The following is a 21,252-nucleotide window of genomic DNA, read 5'->3' on the forward strand; positions in this document are numbered from 1 at the left end:
TCCATAACAAAAAGTCGTAAACTGTACATATCAATGGTAATTGAGTATTGAGACTGACAAGGTGTCCGTTGTTCGATAATGAGATGGAATCTCTTCATGGGAGATAAGGGTCGAGAAGATGTGCCTCTTGACTAGTATTCAGTCATTCAATGTTTGAATTTGGACGACTGGCGGTTGTCCTCTCATATATTTCCTGATTCGTTTTTTTTATATATTCTCTACTGGTTTTTAATGATAAGTGATGCAAACTTGTCATATATCTATTGATAAATAGCTGTAGTATTTTGTGATATTAGGTAAGTATATATTTTATAGTAATATATGTGGAATATGTATGAGTTTGTTATTCCTTATAGAAATAGTTATTATCGCAGCTTTTTTTCAAGTTTGGTTAGTTAGATTAATTAGTTTAGTTGATAATGTGCATTTTTGTTTAGGTTATTTCGTTGATTGTTTTCGTTGAGATGATTTTTCGGTCGATGCGGGCACAAACTTATATCGTATTTGTGCCCGCATCGACCGAAAAAGCATATCAACCAACGAAATAACAATTAATAAATTGCGAAAACGTGTATTAGAGAATGATAATCAAATAAAAATTAAGTTCCAACCGCTGAGACACCGAGAAGTTGCCAAAGTTTGAGATTTTAGCTAAAAATGGGCAATTTTTTACAAAACTTTGAGCGGCTACAAAGCAAAGTCTCAAATTTCGGTACCCCACCTTTAAATAAATAAAGATTAAGTATTATATGTAATCGCAAGTTTTTCTTAAATCTTTGCGTTCAAAAAATTATCATGTTGTTTCTTGAACATTTTCTAATAATTTGATTTTAGGTTTAATTGTATGCCTCCCGTCCCTGGTCAATAAGCTAATTAGCAGTAATTTTGAGTCGGTTAGCCGTGACTCGCACCTGAGTTGTAGAAAAAACTACTTCAAAATTTTTTTTTTTTTAAGTGTCACTGTTTTCTGTCATATTCTTAGTTTAGATTGGTTTTTTATCATAATCCGTCGCTTCCTTTTGATGATTTTAGGAATGAGTTGTTGTCCAGTAGAGCAATTAGACATCGAGAACGAAATGAGTAGACGAGTATAAATTGGCGGGGGGTCGTGGGGATCGAACCAGAGACATCCGATGTCCTTTATAGCGCCTAACAGCGCCTTTCACCACTCGGCCATCCCCCGCCGAAAATAATATAAAAATTTTGCAAATTAAATAAGTTTTTTTAAAAATATTTTAATCATTTCTAATTTGAAAAAAATTTAATTAAATTGATTTTTAATTAATTCATTTTTCACGTATTTTTTAAACATTTTTCTCATTTTTTATTGTTTTTTTTTCACTACAGTATTATTTTTGCATCACCTTCACAACACCCTCAGCCTCCTAGCATATGTATTTCATCCTCAAGGATACATATGCATCATCCTAACTCATGTATCAAAGAGAATCTAAACAAAAATTTAAATTGGCTTATAGACATAAATTTACTAGACATAAGTTGTCTTGTTCGAGGGAAAGGTGCAAATCTAACATATTTGCAGGTTTTATTTGGTAAGACTCCGTTGCACTTGGAGCCCACTGTCATCAATATTTGTTTCAATAATTTAAAATTATAATTTCTGAACAGATCACTTTGTACATCTTTTACTAGAGTTGGCAGATTAGAATTGGTTCTTTGTTTAACTTTCAGTCTATAGCAATCTAGTTTCAAATTGGAAAAGTTAGATTTACTGAGAACAGTTAGTTGTTGTCATAACATTTAAGAGATATAATGAGGAACACAATCGTTATGAGGAACATTGCTAATTCTCAAATTTATGTTTGTTTTGTTTAAATTTCCCGAAAGTTTGTTTTAAAAGAAATGTTTAAACAAAATTGGCTCCCATTTCCTATTTTTTATATTTTGTTTTATTTTAAAAAATGTTTTCAATGTATATTTAGACTTTCAGAAACTTCTCCAAATGTGTAATATTTCTTCAAAAACTCAAAAAGGAAATTTGATATCTTGCAAATTCCCCGATGTGCCGTTTCTTGTTGCTAATTTGATTTTGCAAAAGTTGGAGCCCATTGATCTGTGAGTTGATTAATATGTATTTTTTTTAAATAGGAATTGTTCCCTTATCTACTAAAATGAATACTTTCAGATTAACAGTTCGTAAAGTTTGTCGAAGTTTGAGAGCATGCGTTGACAAATTGAAATCCCATTTCGATACAATCCTCCTTGACATTAGAAAAGATCACATCGATTTGATATTGGACGGAAATTGGATAAGATACAGTGCTGGCTACGAAGAATCAGAAAATTCATGTTTTTCAATACCATTTTGGAAAGCTCTGTGTATTGATGCAGGAAAACGAGGTTCAACGGTAACTTACAAAGGGCATAAAAAACAAATTAAAGGAGATAATTTTATGGAAACAGCGTTCAAGGATTTGAAGACATCATTGAAGCATGTATCAAAATTGGAAATTTATTACTGTATACCAAATAGATACGACGTTTTTGCATCTTTCATTGACTTTTTGAAATCAAAAAAATTTATTCACTCTGAGATGATAGTTTTTCACAAATTCCCATTCGATGACGTCATTTCTATCCTTCCATATTTCGATGCACAAACACTGGAGACGATTGAGTTGTGCCGTTTTGGCTCACTGGATCAATTTGAACGGATAATTTATTTGGATCAGTGGAGAAATGCGAAGACCTTCAAATTTGAAAATTCCTATTTTTGCAGTAAGTTACTGGTTCATTTGTTTCATTTTCAATGTTTTTATATCAACGAAATGCTCGACTTTACAACACAAGTTGCAGTTAAAATTAGAGATGTATGTTTTACATGTTATATTTCGTTTAATTATTTATTGGCTTTACAGGATCTCATGAGAAGAAGTACATTTCAATGTTGTCAGATTTATTTCGAAAAATCTGACTCAATGGAGCTTGCAAAAGTATTCAAACCGGACTATACTGGCGGAATTGAATTCAACATCGAATTTTCTGATGATAACTTAAATTTCTTGGTTACTTGTTCACGTTTGCATTTTGATAGTTTTATTTTCTCTGTGAAAAGATTATGAAACTTCAAAAATTTTGTCTCCGAGTTCGGACTTGTGTGAAGACACAAATTTCAACTAAAATAACAGTCGAATTAATTTTATTAGGTTGCTGGTTATTTTTAATCTTGAAAAAAAACATTTAGAGAAAAAAAGTAAAGAAGTATGGAGGTAAAACTCCCCGAGCTTACAACAAACGAAGAAATAGCAAGGAATAACAACAGGTGCTCTCCAGTGTTTGTTCTCAGTGTTTGTCAGTTGGTGTGGTTGCAAGTAATTTCGAGAAGATCTTTGGTCAAAATTTGTGAGATTTCAAATTGAGTGCTACTTCTTGCATTAGAGTTAGGAATATATTTTGAAATCGTGTTCTTTTTTGTAGTGAAAATTGAGTTTTCACAGCACAACTGAAACTAATAGTTTAATGCTCGTATGTACAAGATCTGATTGTGAAAATTGTCAACCTGGAGTATGCTTTTCAACTATTTGTTTGCTACCAGATGTTTCACATGATTTTTTACTTTACAGGGTGGACCATAATTATGCGCACTCGTTTCTAGCCTATTTACTGTAGTTTTTTACGCGACTGCCACGTCATGTCTCAAATTTTTTAATTTATTCTGGTTGCCGGGATGATTATCTTCCATTTGACATAAAATTTAATATGTTTCTCAACAAGATGCACTCTCCACAACCACGACAATCTGAAGCACCCCTCTACCAAAGTGGTGTTTTGGCGGAGAGCCTGTACCACCGGCCAATATTCCAAAAAATTTTGATTTTCAGCATTAATATGAAGTTTAAGTAGCTGTGAACCAGTTACGTATGTTTTGAATCAGCAAAAGTGGTTATGCGCCAACACTGATGGATATAATGATGGATAATAGTGTGTGTTTTAAAGACCGTCCCATTAGTTCGCATCACTTTTTTCTGTTCCACGAGACACACCGATCCGCAAAATCATCTATGAGCAAATTCGTAAGAAAATATGAAACCTTGGGTAAAAATAATAACTAAAAACACAAATATGATTTTCTTAGCATGTCAGTGCTTCCGCGCACAAGCTTCGTTTAGGCCTTGACTGAATTTCACAGTACTCGATACTCAATCAGCTGCCACTGTCACCTAACAATATCAATCTTTTAGATTTTTTGTGTGAAGCATCTCTGAATCAAGAGCATTCTTTGAACTTTAAATTTTACTTGATAACTAATGAGTCCTCCGAGAAAAACATGAAAAACCCTGAAGCGTGCCTACTTGTCCGCCATCGTTGGTGCGTTTCCGAAACTTGTGAAGGCCTGTAGCAATGCGGACGGTGATATTTTCGAATTCAAAAATGGTATCTTATTTAGTTTTTCTCGGAGAACAAAACCTATATGATTATTTGTTTAATGTGTTTTTTGTTTTGGTTTTATGAAGCTTCAAAGTAGTGCGCATAATTATGGCCCACCCTGTATTAAAAAACGGAACTTTTCCAAACAAATCTGAAGCATCTGTTTTAAAATTGAATCCGTGACTACTATTTTGCCTAATGACAGTATTTAAATTTCACAAAAAAGATCTATGAGAAGATATGTATATTTTCAAATCAGTTACCAATCATCTTTTCTTAAATCTATTTCGAACTTTTCTTTTATTCTAGTTCCACTCCAAATCTTAAAGAATCGGCAATTCTTTATCAATCATCCAGACAACAATATAATACTACCCTCTACAAGTATCTGGGTAGACATAATACAAATTCACAAGGAGAAGCGAGTTGAAATATAACAAGAGTGGATAAAGGGTTAATGAACAAGAATAACATACAATATAGTCTACAAGTAATAGATATAAATTGGTACAATCATTGATCTCTGGGTGGGTCAAAAATAGATTCCAGCCAATCCCGTTTTACATTCAAGTATTTGATAGGATCCGATTTCCGAAGATGTGCAAGTAAACACGCATCAGCAATTGCGATGATATTCTTCTGTCCGATACACTCCTTCCACAACATGTAGAGCATATTGGTGGAGTCTGTGGAGCTGCTCGTATCGTCCAGCCGAGCCTGAACAAACGTGGCAGCAATCTCTTGCATAACTGCAAGCTGGTGAGGATTTCCTAAGCAGGCTTCAGCAAAACGGAGGAACCATTTTCTGAACATATTTCGCACAGGTGGAACTCTTGGATCTGAAAAAATTAAAGTTTTCAAGATTAAATATGTCTTATCTTTCTTACCATCGGCATAAGGACCATCCAATCTTGGAATTGTCTCGGTGCAAAAATAATTCAAGTACAGCCATCTTTCAGGTGACATCCCGTGAATATTCAAATTCACTTTCAGGAGTTGTGTCTTTTCTTTGTAGTTAGTATCAATGTAGTCGTTAAAGTCTTGCTGAGCTTCCAGGAATGCTGTCAAGCTTTCAGAAATGCGAGGTGGTGGCGAGGTTGAAGCTGGATCTTGAGTGCAATCTTGAGAAGGATATTCGATCCGATCGGCTGATTCACAAGGAAGTGGAGCCGGATCACTGAAAGAAATTTACTGTACTCAGAAAATAATTTTACAGGATTTGAATCAAGTTTTGAGCTCAATCTTTTCAGCTTGTACATTATTTTCCATATGCTTGATCGATAGCGGATTTATTAACTTGGACCTTACCTGGTGATTTCGAAGGGCCATTTCCCAGCTTGATTGTATACTTCAGCTGCACGAATTTCACAATTGATTCCACTTCTCTTCGGAGTTGGGCAACCATTACAATCCGTGGAAACTGGAATTCCGGTAATGTAAGAGCTGGAAAAGAAAATATGGAAATGTTGTTCGTTTTTTGTAAAGTCATACCTTTCCAGCGCCACAACCTTTGGAGTCAACTTTTGAGCAATTCGCTTTCCTGAAGCTGTTTCTTTTCCAGAAACTGTGACGGAATACATTGGTGATTTTGTAGCTTTAGAATCAACCACGCCAAGTGACTTGTTCAACTTTGAAGACCTGTAAAAAATATAATGAAATAAGAAGCTCCAAGTGTAAAACTAACTTGCTGGATGATGTCAGACATCTTTCTCCGATCAAAGCCTTTGGAGTTGGGATGATTGACGAGGAAGGTGTTCTCTTTACATCCACATTGTTCCGATTGATCTGATCCTTGCTGAAATTTAAATTTTTACTAAAGATTTTACTATTTCACTACATACCTTGAGGAAGCACGATTTGCAGATTTCGGCATCTCAGGGTCCCCATGAAGTAAACGTCTCATTTCCTCAACGTTGGCATCAAAAGTTCCTGTCCACTTTCTTCTTGAGATCTTTGGAGGAGAACTCGGCTGTGGACTTGGCGTGGGTTCCTCGTCTTCTTCAACAGTTTCCAGTGTCACATCAAGACTGGCCAGACGGGAGGCACTACGAGAACTTCCACGGCGCTTGATCGACAGTGAAGTTTTCTTGGGAAGACTCACTGGTAGGGTTTGGTTGTTAGCATCCACAAAACTGGAGTCAAAGTCTTCACCAATTGAGCAATTTAGATCACTTGCTGGTAATGTCCGATTCAAATTGCTGCATTCTCCATGAGAGCTGGAAGGCAAGTGAATCTGTTGTCCGATCTTCATGCTGACAATTTCCAATAACTGTTCAATGGAGAGTTCAGTGCCGTCCTTGCTGAATACATTGGATACCAGGTTACGTTTAGCCGCTTCTTCAGAAGATTTGCATTTTTCAGTCAATTGTTTACTGCCTGCATTCTGCTTTGAATAAGTCGATTGTTGAAGTTTCTTAGTGACTGATCGAGATCTCCGACCACGGGCAGCATCCATGGAATCGTCTATGAACACATCGTCAGTTAATTCATCGTCATTTGTGTTGAAGTAAGTACGATCCTGGAAGTTGCTGCTACCACGTGATTTTTTTCTGTCGTTTCTTGATTTCTGTTGTTGATTTTTCATCGATGAGGTTTCATGTGTAGGAAATCCAGAGAAGCTCTGGTTCAAATTCCGCGACTTAATAGCATCGTGCTTTTGGACAAGACTAGAATTGATAACCTCCTTTCCAGATGCATTTTTATTGTCCTTATGGCCTTTTTTAAAAGCGTGTCCATGAACTCCAGCTTGAGCGTTGAAGCTTTTATTTCCAAGACATTGCTGGTGAACATTGGTTTGTCGCAGTTTCTTAGAATTATTTTCTTGCTTCTGGAACCCAACGGGAACGGAACTCACACTGAATGACTTATTCCCAGCGTGACCATAATTGTTCGAACCATCCGAGAAGCTTAGGCCATGTTGTCCATTCTGACGACTTCTACTACGTCTTGTGTTTGATTGCTGAACGTCGTCCTGATCTGTGGATACTGGGAATCTTCGTTCATACCAGCTGGAGCTATTGCGTGTTTGCAAGTTGCGGCGGAAGTCTGCAGAGAAGACGGGGGCCGTAGGAGGAATACTGTTAAAGGCGTTGCTGCCGTTTCCTTGAGCTGCATGCATCGACTGATTGAATACTCGACCATGTCGAGTCATCGAGTGATTCAGCTGTTGGCCATTCATGAATGTATTCCCGTTGAATGATACGGATCCGTGATGAGATATCCCCGATTTTGCACCATATTCACGGCTTGTTGACTGAGCACTGTCTTGTTTTGCGATCGGATTGAACAATTCGTCAAGAGTGATTTGGTGTTCCATGTTGTTGGATGCACTTTCCTGATTGCTACGACTACTTGAGCGGCGACCTGAATTTACAAATTGAATGAAAAATTGATGCAAAAAACTCTCACCTCCTCTTTTTCTTCTCGAGTTTGGCAGACCGCTTGGGTAAGGTTTTGAGGAACTCATACCTGCAAAAATCAAAACTTAATGAAATATTGAAATAAATGAAATTTAAAAAAATACAACGAAAAAGAAAGACAGAGATGAAAAAATGCAAACCGGTGGGACCACGCAACAAGAATGAACACTTGAGTTAGGGAGATTGAGAGAGTGTGAGAGGTAGAGAAAGAGCGCGCGGAAATAGTGTGTGGCGAGACGGACAGGGGCGATGCGTGCGCGCGGTGAAAAAATAGTTCAAATGCGGCAGGGAATCAACAAAACAACACACACCGTTTGCATGGTATCGATCAGTTTTCAAGACTATCCAAGACTATGGAGTTTTGAGGAACAATTGGATTGATAGTTAATTCTCTAAAATATTGGATAATCACTGAATAATAAATGAGAAGAATAAATTTATAAAAAGAAACAGGATAATAGGCAGTAAAGGAGATGTTAATTAGAAAACCTGTAAGCGAAAAATCAAAACTAAAATAATTTTTTATCTCAAACTTTTTAAAAGAAACGGCGGAACATAATCCTGAATTCCTGAAAACGAGATGTAAAGGGTCGTTAAAATAGCTCCAAAAACGGATTTGTGCAGAGTTTTGAAATTTTTTAAAATTATTTTAATATAGGAATACTAAGTACCTGGAAAGTAATAAAAACTGCTTTATATAGAACATTGAAATCTTTTGTTTTTTAACATAAATTTTAAAAAATGTTTGGATATCCCAAACTAATAAGGATTCTTAACATTATTAATTCATAAAAATATGAAAAAATGTCTATTCAAAGGATTTTTTTTGATCGAAGACTTCTAAAAAGTTACAAAAACTGAGAATCTTCAAGTAGAAATTTGGTATTCCTTGGGACTTCAGATTATTCATATTTTATTTTTCAAATTATTCTCGATGGTTTTTTAATTTAAAAAACAACTCATCGACATTGATGCTTTCAAACAGGATAGATCTAATGTTACTAATTTCCTGCTACTATAGCTACTGCTACATTGTGCACAATGTATGATGTCACACACTTGGAGGATTTATAACCACTTTCTATGTATCGATTATACCATTTAGACGCTCGCCTGCTCCGTTAGTCTGCTCAGTGTTTTTTTTTTTCGATTACATATTTGAGTTACCATTTGGTATGAGCTCCTTTATTTCACAACTCTCCTCATTTATTTGTCTGAGATTTTTTAAACGTCGAGGTATCAGGACCCCGTCAAACAAGGCAAGAACATATGTATTTTACAGTTTTTCGTTTAATTTTATTGATTTTTTAGATTCAACCCTTTCACCTACTTGGTTTACCGTATCCTGCATTTCGGAATATTATACATCAATTGAAGTTGACTGAAGTGTGAGTTGAAGTAGGTTTTAATTATCTAAATGTCTATTGTTTTCAGAATAGAACTATCAAAAAATTCTGGTGAAACCAGATGTAGATTTAAAAAAAATTAATCGAAAAATCTACAAACTTCTTATCGACAACCGTGTTTTCCATGTTGATCTACCACCATTCCGAAATCCTAGTGATTTATTTTCAAGCAAAGTGATTGCTATAGAGACTTCAGAAGACATGTATTATCCTTTTAAGTCTGGTAAACTACTGACTTTAAGATATCCAAACCTTTTTTCAATCAGCATTACCAACTTTTGCATCTCTACGTTTTGGTAATTTTTTGATTTTTCTGCTAGTTTTTTCTCAAACATGTGTGATTTGTTTAGTCTGAATGACCTTAAACATTTGAAAACTTTCAAAAAGTTTTTACCTAACCATGTTTTAACATTTCACGGTAGTTCAAAAATTTTAGACCGGAGGGGTTGCTCAGTCGGTAGTGATGACCAGGCAGTGTACCTGACTCTCAGTTCCGCAGTGCATAGCACTTAAGTCGAGATCGTTTTTTAATCTTCAATTAATATAAACCCCAAGTAAATAAAACTCTACTGAAACAATTCTCATGCATCGCCATATAAAACTGTAATTTTTTCAGTGACTATTCGAAATTTAAAAAATTCAATACAATGAGCTACGACCAACCGAATCAGTTGATCGAAATTTTGAATTCTATTGACCAATTATTTTTTTGTTGAAAACCTCGATTTACTGATCAGCCATGAGAAGTTATTCGGCGATTATCGGCCAACACTAAGTCATCCAATGTTCAATAAATGCAAATGTGTGGAAATTTTTGGTGGTCCAAATGAAAATTTATCAACCAGTAATATGAACGAGTTGACGACAATGATTGAGTTGAAACAAAAACTTAACATTCAATGCTTTTTCGAAAATAAAGAGTTGGTAAGGAAGTTGCAAAAAATCCCAATTACTTATAATCATATTTCATTTCAGATCTACAATGTTCCTGAGATAGAATTTTACCACGCCAAAAATATCACACTACAAGATTTAAGATCAATGAATTGTGAAGTGATCAGATTATGTGTACATTCAATCAAAGAATTGGATCTAAACAACATAGTATTGTATTGGTTAAATGGAAAATTGCCGAACCTCCGAAGACTACGGTTGCACAGCAGAATGAGTCCCATTATGTATGAAAAAATCCTGAAAGGTATTAAAAACTATACATGGCATCCGAAACGTCGACCTAAAATCTATTGGTAAGTTATTTGATTTTTTTATTGTGCTTAATTTTTTACTACCACAAAATGGCGAACTTAGGGATTTCAGTCACACATAATTTGGCCTTTTTTCAAACATTTAATCCGGCTTGTAATTCCTTTAGTATTTCACAAAAATACTCCATGTAAAATTTCTGACATCTGGAAAAAAAGCTTTGTGATTTTTTAAAACAAATTTTTAAAGCAATTTTGTTTTCAATAGTCCATTTTCCATCTTTTAATACTGAATTGAAAAAGGTTTTGCAAAGCAATGGGATATGAAAATATATCCAGACTACTACCTAATAAATACCACACGTCGTATTCAATTTTCAGCAATGAAATCGAACGATTAGACTGTGAAAGTGGAAGAGATATCGTGAGCAACAACGGAACAGTAGCAACACTCCTGCTGTTCAATCGCTCTTTTGATTTTATTGTTTGGAAAAACTGAAGTATATATAAAAACAATATCTGTGTCGTAGATTTGACCTAAAATCTTTTTCATTTCGGTGATGTTAATTATAGCTACTACACAATTACCTAACAAGCTTAACGCCTCAAAATAGTACATCAAAATGACATCCAAAATTTGTAGCAATCACAGTCCCCCTCTCCCTCATATCCTGCCCCACTCCCCTCCTCAAACTCCGTTTTTAATGTACCAATTTTTTTTAAACCTTGATGAAAATTTTTTGTTTTAATACTAAAAATTGTTAAATAAATTATGGATGGAAAAAATTAACTTTTTGACAATTTTTAGCTATTGTACAATCGTTCCGAGACACACATGATTCAGAAAAAGCAGTTTTAACTTACCGCCCATTTTTTAAAAATCATTTTGTTTAATAATTTTCTGTGGCATTATTCATAGAACTTTTGTAGATTCTGCATATTTTTCAAACTTTCACTGAAGTCTTTTTGAAACATGATCAATCCGGATGGCCAATTGGAAAGGTCACTCTACTCGTATATATACAAAACTTACAAAACGCACCAGAAACTCAACAGAAAAACATCTAATGAGATTGAAATGATAAACTCGCGACGTGAATAGTCAACTTTAACAGAATTTATTAAAAAAGTTGCAAACTCTTCTTTTCAAACATTTATTTATGATTAATTCACTTTCTCTGGTTCAATAGTTACAGTGTTTCTGCGCGAAGCATTACACGCCACGCCTGGTGGCCTTTGACCTTTCGATACTTAATTGCTAATTGGTCGCCGTGTTAAAATGGGCCTGTGGTGTAGTGGTTAACACACTGGTCTTGTGAGTCGGATTTCATCTCCCGGCTTCAAGTTCAAAGCCAGAGACGTCGGTTCGAATCCTTCCGGGTCCAATTTTTGTTTTGTTTTTTTGTTTTGAAAAATAAACTTCTTAATACAAGCATTTATAACTATTTGGTGTATTGGTCAAGCTGTGTTCTGCACATAAGACCTGGGTTCGATCCCCCCAGAGTGCGATATTTTTTATTGTTTACTTGATGCCATTTTTCTTGATTTTCTTGATAGTCTTGATGATTTTTAAAAAGTTTTCGATAAGTTTTCAGCATATTCATGCTCTCATATTATGCTCAGAAGACTTGTGGTTCAAACTCATTTTAGTGCAAAACTATAATTTGCTAAATTCAGCTGCAATTTGAAATTTTGCCAATTATTCCACGTCGCAGTGGTCCAAAACTGATTTTTATTTGAAAGTTCTTAAAGTTTGCATTATTTTTTCCTTTTATCAAACGCGTCGTTTGAGATACACTTCTGGGTGCTTCGAACACAAAACTTACCGTGTTGCACCTAGGGGAGGCGAGACCTATGTATGTCGCATGTCAAAAATCATCAAGACTATTAAAAATGGCACCAAGTAAACAATAAAAAATATCGCACTCTGGGGGGATCGAACCCAGGTCTTATGTGCAGAACACAGCTTAACCAATACACCAAATAGTTCTAAATGCTTGTATTAAGAAGTTTATTTTTCAAAACAAAAAAAAACAAAACAAAAATTGGACCCGGAAGGATTCGAACCGACGTCTCTGGCTTTGAACTTGAAGCCGGGAGATGAAATCCGACTCACAAGACCAGTGTGTTAACCACTACACCACAGGCCCATTTTAACACCGCGACCAATAAGCAATTAAGTATCGAAAGGTCAAAGCTCATCAGGGTGGCGCATAATGCGTCTGCGCCGAATCGCGGTAACTTTCGAACCTAAATTCTTCTAACCATAATATGTGCGCATAAAAATGCTGAAAACTCATCGAAAATTGAGAAAAAGCCATAATGACCATGGAACAATTGGCAAAATTCCAAATTGCAGCTGAATTTAGCAAATTATAGTTTTTCACTAAAATGAGCTTGAATCACAAGTCTTCTGAGCATGATAGGAAAACATGAAACTGCTGAAAACTCATCGAAAACTTTTTAAAAATCATCAAGGCGTGAATTAATCATAAATAAGTGTTTGAAAAGAAAAGTTTGCAACTTTTTTAATAAATTCTGTTAAAGTTGACTATTCACGTCGCGAGTTTATCATTTCAATCTCATTAGATGTTTTTCTGTTGAGTTTCTAGTGCGTTTTGTAAGTTTTGTATATATACGAGTAGAGTGACCTTTCCAATTGGCCATCCGGATTGATCATGTTTCAAAAAGACTTCAGTGAAAGTTTGAAAAATATGCAGAATCTACAAAAGTATTATGAATAATGCCACAGAAAATTATTAAACAAAATGATTTTTTAAAAATGGGCGGTAAGTTAAAATCACTGGTGTTGGTATGTCGCCATGGCAACGCGCCAGCGGCGTAGAATAGTGCAAGTTGTGCATTAAAAGAGTGCAATTAAAGTGGATAACCCATATATTTCTAGGAGCAGAATTTTGAGCTGAGTTTTGTTGCGCAAAAAAATTCAAAATTGTTTGCTGTTAAAAACCTGGGGCTTCAATCAAAAATATGAACAGTCATCGCGTTGCTGAAGTGGTAAAAAAGCTTCTGGGAATATATATGTAAAGCACAAAACTTGAAAGAAAAATATAAAAATTGATAAAACTCCAGCGCAGTTCGGTTTTTTTTTCAAGCAGTTTAAAATTAAAATTCATATTGGTAGAGATTCTTTTGGCATTTCCTAACATACAGGGTGGTCCATAATTATGGGCCACCCTGTACACTGCTTGGTGGTAAACGTTTATCAATTGCTACTATTCTCAAATCTGGAATAATTTTTTTTCGTCAAATATCCAGTCATCAAACTCCAAAAAACATTATCTTCAGCAAACAGTTGGCGATGGATTAAACAGCTAATAAAGTGAAACTTTTCATTCTCTGAACATGGAATAAACATTGAAAAATAACACGAAATAAAGCAATTTCAAAGATTGGAAACCGAAAATCAATACCTTCCAAAATAAATATGTACATACGGAAAATCGTCGGTTTGTCCACTTGGGTTGAATTATTCACTTAAAAATTGGATTCATAACTGACAAACACAATGTAGATATTTCAATGAATGAAACTGGCAAATAGTTCATCCTCTCTTTCTCTCAGCTTTCTCTCGTATTTCATCAATGGACTAAACCATGCGCCATCTTTTATCGCATGAACATCATCATGCTCGATCAACTCCTTCCATCGACAATATTCCTCATATCGAGACGTCTTTTTCGAGTGAACAAGTGAATCGAGTCCCCAAGCCAAGATACGACTGTTCACAAATGCTAAAGCTCGGCTTTTCATCTGACCAAACAGCTCCGGAGCATCTCTCCACTCAAAGTTCTCGAACCACTGACGATCAAGAAGTCCCGAAAGCTTTTGGAAGTAGCCGCCTGAAAATAAAATTATTTAGTTATTTAATTATTTAGTCTCAGTGAAAAGATTTCTTCGGACTATGCTATTGTGAACGTATAGTTCAGTTCTATTGTTTACTATCCCTCTATTATTATCGCATTTCCCATCTGTCTTTGTGTAATAGAGGTCACTCATCTGGCCTGCCCTCTTAGTGTTCTACCCCTTCAATATATTCATTCTATACATCAGCTGGCGAGTGAGAGGCGACCTATATCCTCTCTCTCCATCCGGCCTATTTAATTAATAAATACATGTATTAAAACACTATATTTAACAATCATAAACAGATAATGAGGTACCATTATCTTCCGTTTATACTATCTACTGCTACCTTCCCTCATCACGCTACAAAAACCATTTCTAATTAGCTCACAACACTTGCAAAAAAAAAACACATTTTAATGGTCTTTCCGTATGGAAACAGCCTTGTGATGCATAAACGTGACTCGAGAAGGTTTTCTTTCAAATAAAACTACCCACAAGGTGAGACGGATCTGCGTTCGGCTGCTGCTCTCACATGTGCTTCAATCGAAGAATTATCCGCTGGACCATTGGCTTTTTCGATCCTAAAATTTTTGCTCCTAACCAACTGTATTTTTCTAGCTAGAAATAAAGTTTATTGAGGACTCATCAGGGCTGTGCGGCAAACGGCAACCAGGTTGCCGGTTGCCAAAAAGTTGCCGAAGTTTTGGCAAACAAAAAGGGCGGTTTGCCGAAGTTTTTAGGGTTCGGCAATTTCGGCAATTTCTGATATCAATGTGAAACATTTTGTAGATCAGAAAAAAGCATTCAGGGAGCCTGAAAAATGCTAAAATTCCACACTGTGAACGAAAAAAACGACCATACTTTTTTCCAAAACGCTCAAAAATATAAATTCAACAAAAAACAAACTTTTGAACCTGGTTGCCTTTTGCCGGTTGCCGAAATTTTTAAGGTTCGGCAATTTTGGCACTTGCCGCTTGCCAAAAATTTTGGTTGCCGCACAGCCCTGGTACTTATAGCATTTTTAAATTGGAAAGCATAAATGGCATTTCAGTGAAATATACGTACAACCGTGTTAGATTAATCGATATTCAAAAATCACTCATGAGCCAGCATCAAGAGATTTGGATATTCTCACAGCAGATCTCTTTCTTGGTGGGCTATCCGGTGACATTGCATCAAACGAAGGCATCCGTGGCGGTGTTGCAAATGGATTTGGAAGAAATCGTCGGTCAATGCTGAAAAAATAAATAATTAAGTTAAAGTTGTCATGGTGCATCTGACATTTTAAACGGTCAACTGTGAAATGCTCAGCAATACACGTTTATTAAGCTCAGAGCTAGCAATAAGGACATATCGGCTCGGCTTTCTTTTTGAGGTTCGAGCAAAAATATTAAAACATACACCGCCCTTTCTAGCACAGATCCCCGACGTTTTCCACAGATTTTGAATGTTTAGAAAATGTTTAAATTGCCATTCTCCGCACTACATTCCTGTTATTTACTTATTGCTAAACGTTTTTTTGAAAGTTGAAGAACTGCGCTGAAAAAGACGCGAGACAAGGTACGGTGCGGCAACTAATACGAAGGTTATGTAAAGCATCTCAAACCCTCGATTGCTCTGTGATGAACATTTGTTCTAAAACACCTAGCATTCTCTGTATTCGGAGCCATTTCGCAGAACCGTTTCGTAGACGGGGTAGATTTCCCTCAGACGTTGTTTCAGAACACCATAATCCGGCCGCATCGGAACTCCACGCTTAGCAGCAGCGTCTCGTTGTACTCTCATAATTCCAGCAGCTGACAAGTTCCCATGTGGTGGAGTACGTTCTTGTAGTGCGAGAAGCTGCTCTTCGTCAATTCCATGAGCATATCGTTGCTCACGCTCTCTTAATATCTCTTCCCACTGTCCCGAGTATGTTTTTAATTTTGGCATCATTTTCATATTGTCCCCAGAAGAGAACCCCTCTGGGTTAAACGGTGCTTTTACGAAGAATGGATCAGGAGCCCATCGTTGCTCCGTGCTCAACTCCGCTCAATATTCCGGTGGAGTTACGTTTTCAGATGCGTTCATTGTCCTTTGAGCTATGGGGTTTCTGGAATTTCAGAATTGTAATACTTTGATAGAACAGAGGAAGAGAAAAGGTAATAGCGAAGAAAAGCAAAAAAGGAAACTTCTGAGGGAAATATGCGGCAATCTTTTGCCGATATAGAATTGTCTTTAAAATAATGCGAAATAAACAATTAAAGCTCACTTTTAACGTTCTAAACGAGTAAAAATAGAATATTTTTGTTTGCTCGCGTTTAATACAACATATTCTACTAAAAATTATAAATAATTTAAAAGAAATTTATAGAAAAAATGAGAAATCTCTGGGGGAACAAATAAAATCAATATGATAAAACACAAAAAGAGGTAGTTGTTTTGTCTGCAGAAAAGAGGATGAACATTTTTTTCTGCCTGCGTCTACGCTCTCTCGCCGGCCACTGTGCAACGCGTCCCCCACCACAGGTGCGCGCCAATTTCCGACATGCAGTTCTGCAAAATGAGACAGTTGGGCAGGTTCCTCCGACATTATTCATAGAAATTTATTGAAATAATATGAAAAAAATATAAAAAACAACATCAAGCCAGTGGCACTTATTTCTTTGACTTTTCAGGAGCTTCAACAGGACAATATAGAAATTCAACAGCAGTTATGCTCACAGTAGGGAACACGGAACAATTTGTAGAATAGTTCAAGTTCCAGTATTACCGCGACTTGTGATCATTAGAAATGTCTACAAAATTACTGCAAAAACCCACGTGGCCAAAATTTTTTTTTTGTTGGTTTTTTTTTCTTCAGGTCTGAGCCTGGTTATTTTTAATACTTTTCACAATTCGATAAGACAGTGGAACGAACACTGAATTCCCATTTAAGGCTGGAAGGACCTAGGGGGTGGGGGTCGAACTTGTGACCTTGTGATTGCAAGCAGCGCGCATAGGCACTGAGCTATGCACCCCCCCAATGATGTGAGTGACTAATTGAATGTATGAAATCGATCGCCGAAGCTGACAAAAAGCTGGCTGGCAAGTTTTGCTTGGTACCGGGGTTCAATCCCGCCAGCGAGCAATACTTTTTTGTTTTTTACTTGGTGCCATTTTTCATAGTCTTGATGATTTTCACAAAATTTTCGATGAGTTTAAAAAAAAACAAGTCAAGTTACACTTAAGTCTTGCCAAACTTTTATTGAAACGAAACAAGAAAAGTTTGGACCAACGTTTGGCAAGAGTTGTGTGAAACTTGGGTGAAACTTTGATGCAGCCTGAATCGAAGTTTTGCCAGAATCTTGCCCAACCTTTGCCCAAGTTTAGCCAACTTCTGATCCAAGTTAATATTTTTCGGGCCAAACTTGGGCAAGAAACTAGAGACAAATGCAATGCCGAGTTCGATTCATCGGATTTAGCTTGGAGTATCTGCTGAACCTTTCTGGCCAACTTTGTAGATACTCCTAATACAATTAAGTAGACATAATTGAGTTAAGCTACTAGAGCAGCATATTTCAGTCTATTAATCAAAGCCAAATTTTGAATAGACAGTTACGCTCTCCTCACTTCCAGAACCAGTCTGTACAAAAACTGTATCAAGAATTTAATATACACATTTAATGTTTTCTATAGGGCTCTACATCCCTCTTGGTACAAGAAACTGTCTTCTTCACAGTTATTGTCCCCACACTCTCAAAATCCAGCAGCAGCTAATACACCTCATTTTTCCTATTATCACTTTGTTTGTATATATTATTCAAATAAACTAACTCTTGAGTCTATTTCGAGAGGCTATAAATCCACTACCATTGTGTTTATGGTGTATCGACCGGAATATATGATGATTCCCGAGACTCAAGAAGCAATCACAATCATCCGGATCTCAAAGAAACTGACATATCCATCCATCCATCCGACTTAATGATCTATTTTGGAAAGTGCGGCTTCCTGATTAGCATAACCTTAGATGGAAAATAGCAAACTGAATATACTTTTCATGATTTGATAAGTTTCAAGAAAAAAACAAAAAAAGTTTTTTGAGTAAACATATTGCGATCAAACGTCAAATTGAGAAAATTTAAAAAAAAATTAAAATTTCCCAGTTTGTGTGAAGATTCTCGAACCCATTTAGAGTTCAAAATTGAAAACCTAACGAAAATGTTTTGCTAGTTCGTTTTCAGACACCAAATATTTCAGTCAAAATTTTAGTCTTGATAAAAAGACCTATTTTGTAAGAAAGGTTGAAGTTAATTACATACAGGGAGGCTGTATACTGAAAGCAATCAAAGTGAAACTTTTGCGTAAAGTGAAACTCCTAGGGATTATTGCATAGAAATTAAGGATTCTTGCTACAATTTTGCACAACTCGATGGTCTTGTGTAGTTTGAAACAACTCCTGCACACTCCACAATTTGCCACAAACTTATTAGTACTCAAAATTTCTTATTGTTGCCAGAATTAGAAAAAACTAAGATCCAATAGTTGTTCACAAAAAATAATCAATATTGTTTGTGTTGTTTTCTTCCCACATTCGAACTGTTGGCCCTTTGGCGCGCTCGAGTGCCCGCTCTCTGTCTCTCCACACACGATTGCTGCGCTTTCTTTCTCTGCCTCTCCTCCTCTCTCACTTATCCAAATTCAGTGGTCCATTTTAGTAGTTTTTTTTCCGGTTTTCACTTTTCATTCTTTTGCGTTATTTATAATCGATAAATAATGCAACCGAGTGTAAACTAATTTATCACATGCAAAACACTTCAATTTAGTACGCCACACTCGAATCATAATAGAAAAAAAAATAATTTTTCGGAGAATTTTTGAGTTTTTTTAATTAACTCTCGAGATTCAAGTTTTAAACTCAAATGTTTGTTATATGTAAGATAGTTTACACATGGTTATATCAATTTTGTGTAAAAATCACATTCAGCAATTGCCAATCAAGTATTTTCAGATGTCGTTTACAAACAAAAGGAAGATGCTTATAAACTTGATCAAAAAGGCAAGAGAAAAAAATAGTTATTTTCAAAAGAAAGTGAGTACAATATTTGAAATCTATTGCATAAAATCTAATAATTTCATTAATTTAGAAACATCGCTCACCCCGGTCACCACGGTCACCAAGATCACCACATTCACCACGGTTAAGTGCCACGTCGAACAGTTTTCATGATAGTAACCCCCAAGATGAGTGCCATGTAGAAAAATTTGTGGAAATTATACAACTCAAGCAAATCATCGAAAACCAGAAAACGAATAGAATATTGGCCGGCACTGTAGTAAAGTGCTCACAACTTCTGTAGTGTCTCCTCTAACTTAGAATTTTTGCATGACGATGGCTTAAAAAATATAGAAATGAGGTTTAAAAAAGTTGAAAAAACGACCGCCCAATTGCACCTCATCATTTTGTGACATTATTTGTTAAAATCAGTGATCTTTTTGTAATTTATGAATTTATCTTGAAAATAACTTCATGCAAAATGTTCTGGAGATTTTAGTTTAAAATTAAATTTTTTGTTTGAAATCCTCGTCTGATGATACGCTTAACAAAGTGTCTACAGATACCGCTCGCGTGCAACTTTGAATTTTGAATCAATATAATCTTACTTTTTCAGATGAACCAGCACTTGAACAACTGCTCAACAACTGCGGTCAAACCAAACCTGAAAAATGGTCCTCATTGCAAAAAGGATCTTTCGATTACGCAAACGTGGCTAAAGTTGGAGAAGGTTGCTTCGCTGAAGCATTCTCAACAACGTTCAAAAATGTATCGGTCGTCGTGAAAGTGCTCCCGTTAAGAGATGGACCAATTGGAAAGGATTGCGATGAATACGTTCAACGAACAGAAGCAGTGCTGGCAGAATTGATTGTCTTAAAATTGCTGTCTGCGTTGAGTACTAAAAACCGCCCTAACGTCACGGAAAACTTTGTGAAATTGGTTATGACAAAGGTTGTTGTTGGAAAGTACCCAACATCATTATTGAAAGCTTGGGACAAGTTTCGAGTGGAAGAACAATCTGGGAACATCCGTCCGTCAAAATTCAAGAAAAATCAATTATACCTGCTTTTGATTATGTCAAACGGTGGAACTCCTCTCGAAAAGTTCGAAATGGACAATATTGGTCAATTCTGCTCAATTATTCAACAACTTCTCTTCTCTCTAGCAATTGCCGAAAAGGAAATGCAGTTTGAACATCGTGACCTCCACCTCGGCAATGTTCTTATAAAAAAACAGGTGTGGGAGAGTTGAATTTCGAAGCCGGATAGATACAGGTTTGTCTGGATTTCGAAAAATTATCAATTTCCTGAACTAAATTGTTTTTTTCTTCAGGCACTCAAATCATTTACGAGGACATGGAGAAAGACGGAGCAATGTTTGAAGGGTTCGGCGACTCGCAATTCGATGTCTATCGAGAGATGAGAAGCAACTGCAAGTGAGTAATGTTAAAATCAAAAAGCGATAAACAGTTAAACCGTCAGGAGAAATTGGCAATTGTTTTCAAGTAAATCGAACATCATGTGGATCAAGTTTATCGCCACCACCATCATCAGGAAAAACGTTTCCCCGTCTGCAGAATTCGAATTCTCCGAAAAACAACTTGAGGTTTGCATAAATTTAAAAACCATATATAATCACCAGCCGCTGACCGCGCCTACGGCGCGGCCAACGACTGGCACCATTAAAAGTATTGACACACATACACTTCCAGAATTTTCTCGATTTTTCTAGAAAGTCCTGGAACTTTCCTGAATTTTCTCGATTTTTCTAGAAAGTTCTGGAACATTCCAGAATTTTCTCGATTTTTCTAGAAAGTTCTGGAACATTCCAGAATTTTCTCGATTTTTCTAGAAAGTTCTGGAACATTCCAGAATTTTCTCGATTTTTCTAGAAAGTTCTGGAACACTCCAGAATTTTCTCGATTTTTCTAGAAAGTTTTGGAACGTTCCAGA

General features: G+C 36.0%; 3 protein-coding genes, 1 long non-coding RNA gene, 4 other non-coding genes and 2 pseudogenes across 10 annotated transcripts; 5 read left to right on the top strand and 5 right to left on the bottom strand.

Annotated features, from left to right (window-relative positions):
- The first annotated feature begins 149 nt into the window (after positions 1-149).
- fbxa-46 lies at positions 150-3,083 on the top strand (annotated as a pseudogene). Its single transcript has 5 exons — positions 150-296; positions 1,952-2,076; positions 2,147-2,369; positions 2,425-2,831; positions 2,880-3,083. Coding segments are annotated over exons 1-5 (1,106 nt in total).
- linc-6 lies at positions 960-1,133 on the bottom strand. Its single transcript, NR_102157.1, has one exon. It is a non-coding gene; the product is annotated as a long non-coding RNA linc-6 (long non-coding RNA).
- F52D2.14 lies at positions 1,094-1,185 on the bottom strand. Its single transcript, NR_102158.1, has one exon. It is a non-coding gene; the product is annotated as an Unclassified non-coding RNA F52D2.14 (non-coding RNA).
- A 1,635-nt stretch (positions 3,084-4,718) lies between the features above and the next one.
- meg-3 (uncharacterized protein) lies at positions 4,719-7,857 on the bottom strand. The gene is made up of 7 exons (NM_075966.6): positions 7,798-7,857; positions 6,231-7,752; positions 6,074-6,184; positions 5,881-6,027; positions 5,698-5,832; positions 5,277-5,566; positions 4,719-5,228 (listed from the first exon to the last, which is right to left on the bottom strand). The coding sequence occupies exons 1-7, from the start codon at positions 7,853-7,855 to the stop codon at positions 4,903-4,905; spliced, it is 2,589 nt and encodes an 862-aa protein (NP_508367.1). The 5' UTR covers positions 7,856-7,857; the 3' UTR covers positions 4,719-4,902.
- A 1,126-nt stretch (positions 7,858-8,983) lies between these two features.
- Positions 8,984-10,016, top strand: Y40A1A.2 (F-box domain-containing protein; the record flags this gene model as incomplete). Its single annotated transcript, NM_001380919.1, has 4 exons — positions 8,984-9,067; positions 9,120-9,196; positions 9,243-9,510; positions 9,831-10,016. 3 exons carry the CDS (start codon positions 8,984-8,986, stop codon positions 9,295-9,297), a joined length of 216 nt encoding a protein of 71 aa, NP_001367881.1. The 3' UTR covers positions 9,298-9,510; positions 9,831-10,016.
- Positions 10,017-11,698: 1,682 nt separating this feature from the next.
- Y40A1A.5 lies at positions 11,699-11,812 on the top strand. Its single transcript, NR_132538.1, has one exon. It is a non-coding gene; the product is annotated as an Unclassified non-coding RNA Y40A1A.5 (non-coding RNA).
- A 2,180-nt stretch (positions 11,813-13,992) lies between these two features.
- anr-24 lies at positions 13,993-14,922 on the top strand. Its single transcript, NR_102159.1, has one exon.
- Positions 14,923-15,467: 545 nt separating this feature from the next.
- On the bottom strand, positions 15,468-16,284 carry Y40A1A.3 (DUF5678 domain-containing protein). The gene is made up of 2 exons (NM_001380920.3): positions 15,964-16,284; positions 15,468-15,518 (listed from the first exon to the last, which is right to left on the bottom strand). The coding sequence occupies exons 1-2, from the start codon at positions 16,222-16,224 to the stop codon at positions 15,513-15,515; spliced, it is 267 nt and encodes an 88-aa protein (NP_001367882.1). The 5' UTR covers positions 16,225-16,284; the 3' UTR covers positions 15,468-15,512.
- An 825-nt stretch (positions 16,285-17,109) lies between these two features.
- Y40A1A.6 lies at positions 17,110-17,286 on the bottom strand. Its single transcript, NR_164669.1, has one exon. It is a non-coding gene; the product is annotated as an Unclassified non-coding RNA Y40A1A.6 (non-coding RNA).
- Positions 17,287-19,279: 1,993 nt separating this feature from the next.
- Positions 19,280-20,881, top strand: Y40A1A.1 (annotated as a pseudogene). Its single transcript has 5 exons — positions 19,280-19,336; positions 19,392-19,486; positions 19,917-20,574; positions 20,633-20,735; positions 20,782-20,881. Coding segments are annotated over exons 1-5 (1,013 nt in total).
- The last annotated feature ends 371 nt before the right edge of the window (positions 20,882-21,252 follow it).

This window comes from Caenorhabditis elegans, chromosome X (genome assembly GCF_000002985.6).
Source record: "Caenorhabditis elegans chromosome X".
NCBI classification, from domain to species: Eukaryota; Metazoa; Nematoda; class Chromadorea; order Rhabditida; family Rhabditidae; genus Caenorhabditis; species Caenorhabditis elegans.

Excerpts from the sequence above, each read along its gene's own strand:
- meg-3 (NM_075966.6), bottom strand. The coding sequence starts at position 7,855 with ATGAGTTCCTCAAAACCTTACCCAAGCGGTCTGCCAAACTCGAGAAGA. Across the intron at positions 6,028-6,073 it reads TGTCTGACATCATCCAGCAA|GTCTTCAAAGTTGAACAAGT; the intron begins GTTAGTTTTACA and ends TATTTTTTACAG. Across the intron at positions 5,567-5,697 it reads TGGCCCTTCGAAATCACCAG|TGATCCGGCTCCACTTCCTT; the intron begins GTAAGGTCCAAG and ends AATTTCTTTCAG.
- Y40A1A.3 (NM_001380920.3), bottom strand. The coding sequence starts at position 16,224 with ATGAAAATGATGCCAAAATTAAAAACATACTCGGGACAGTGGGAAGAG.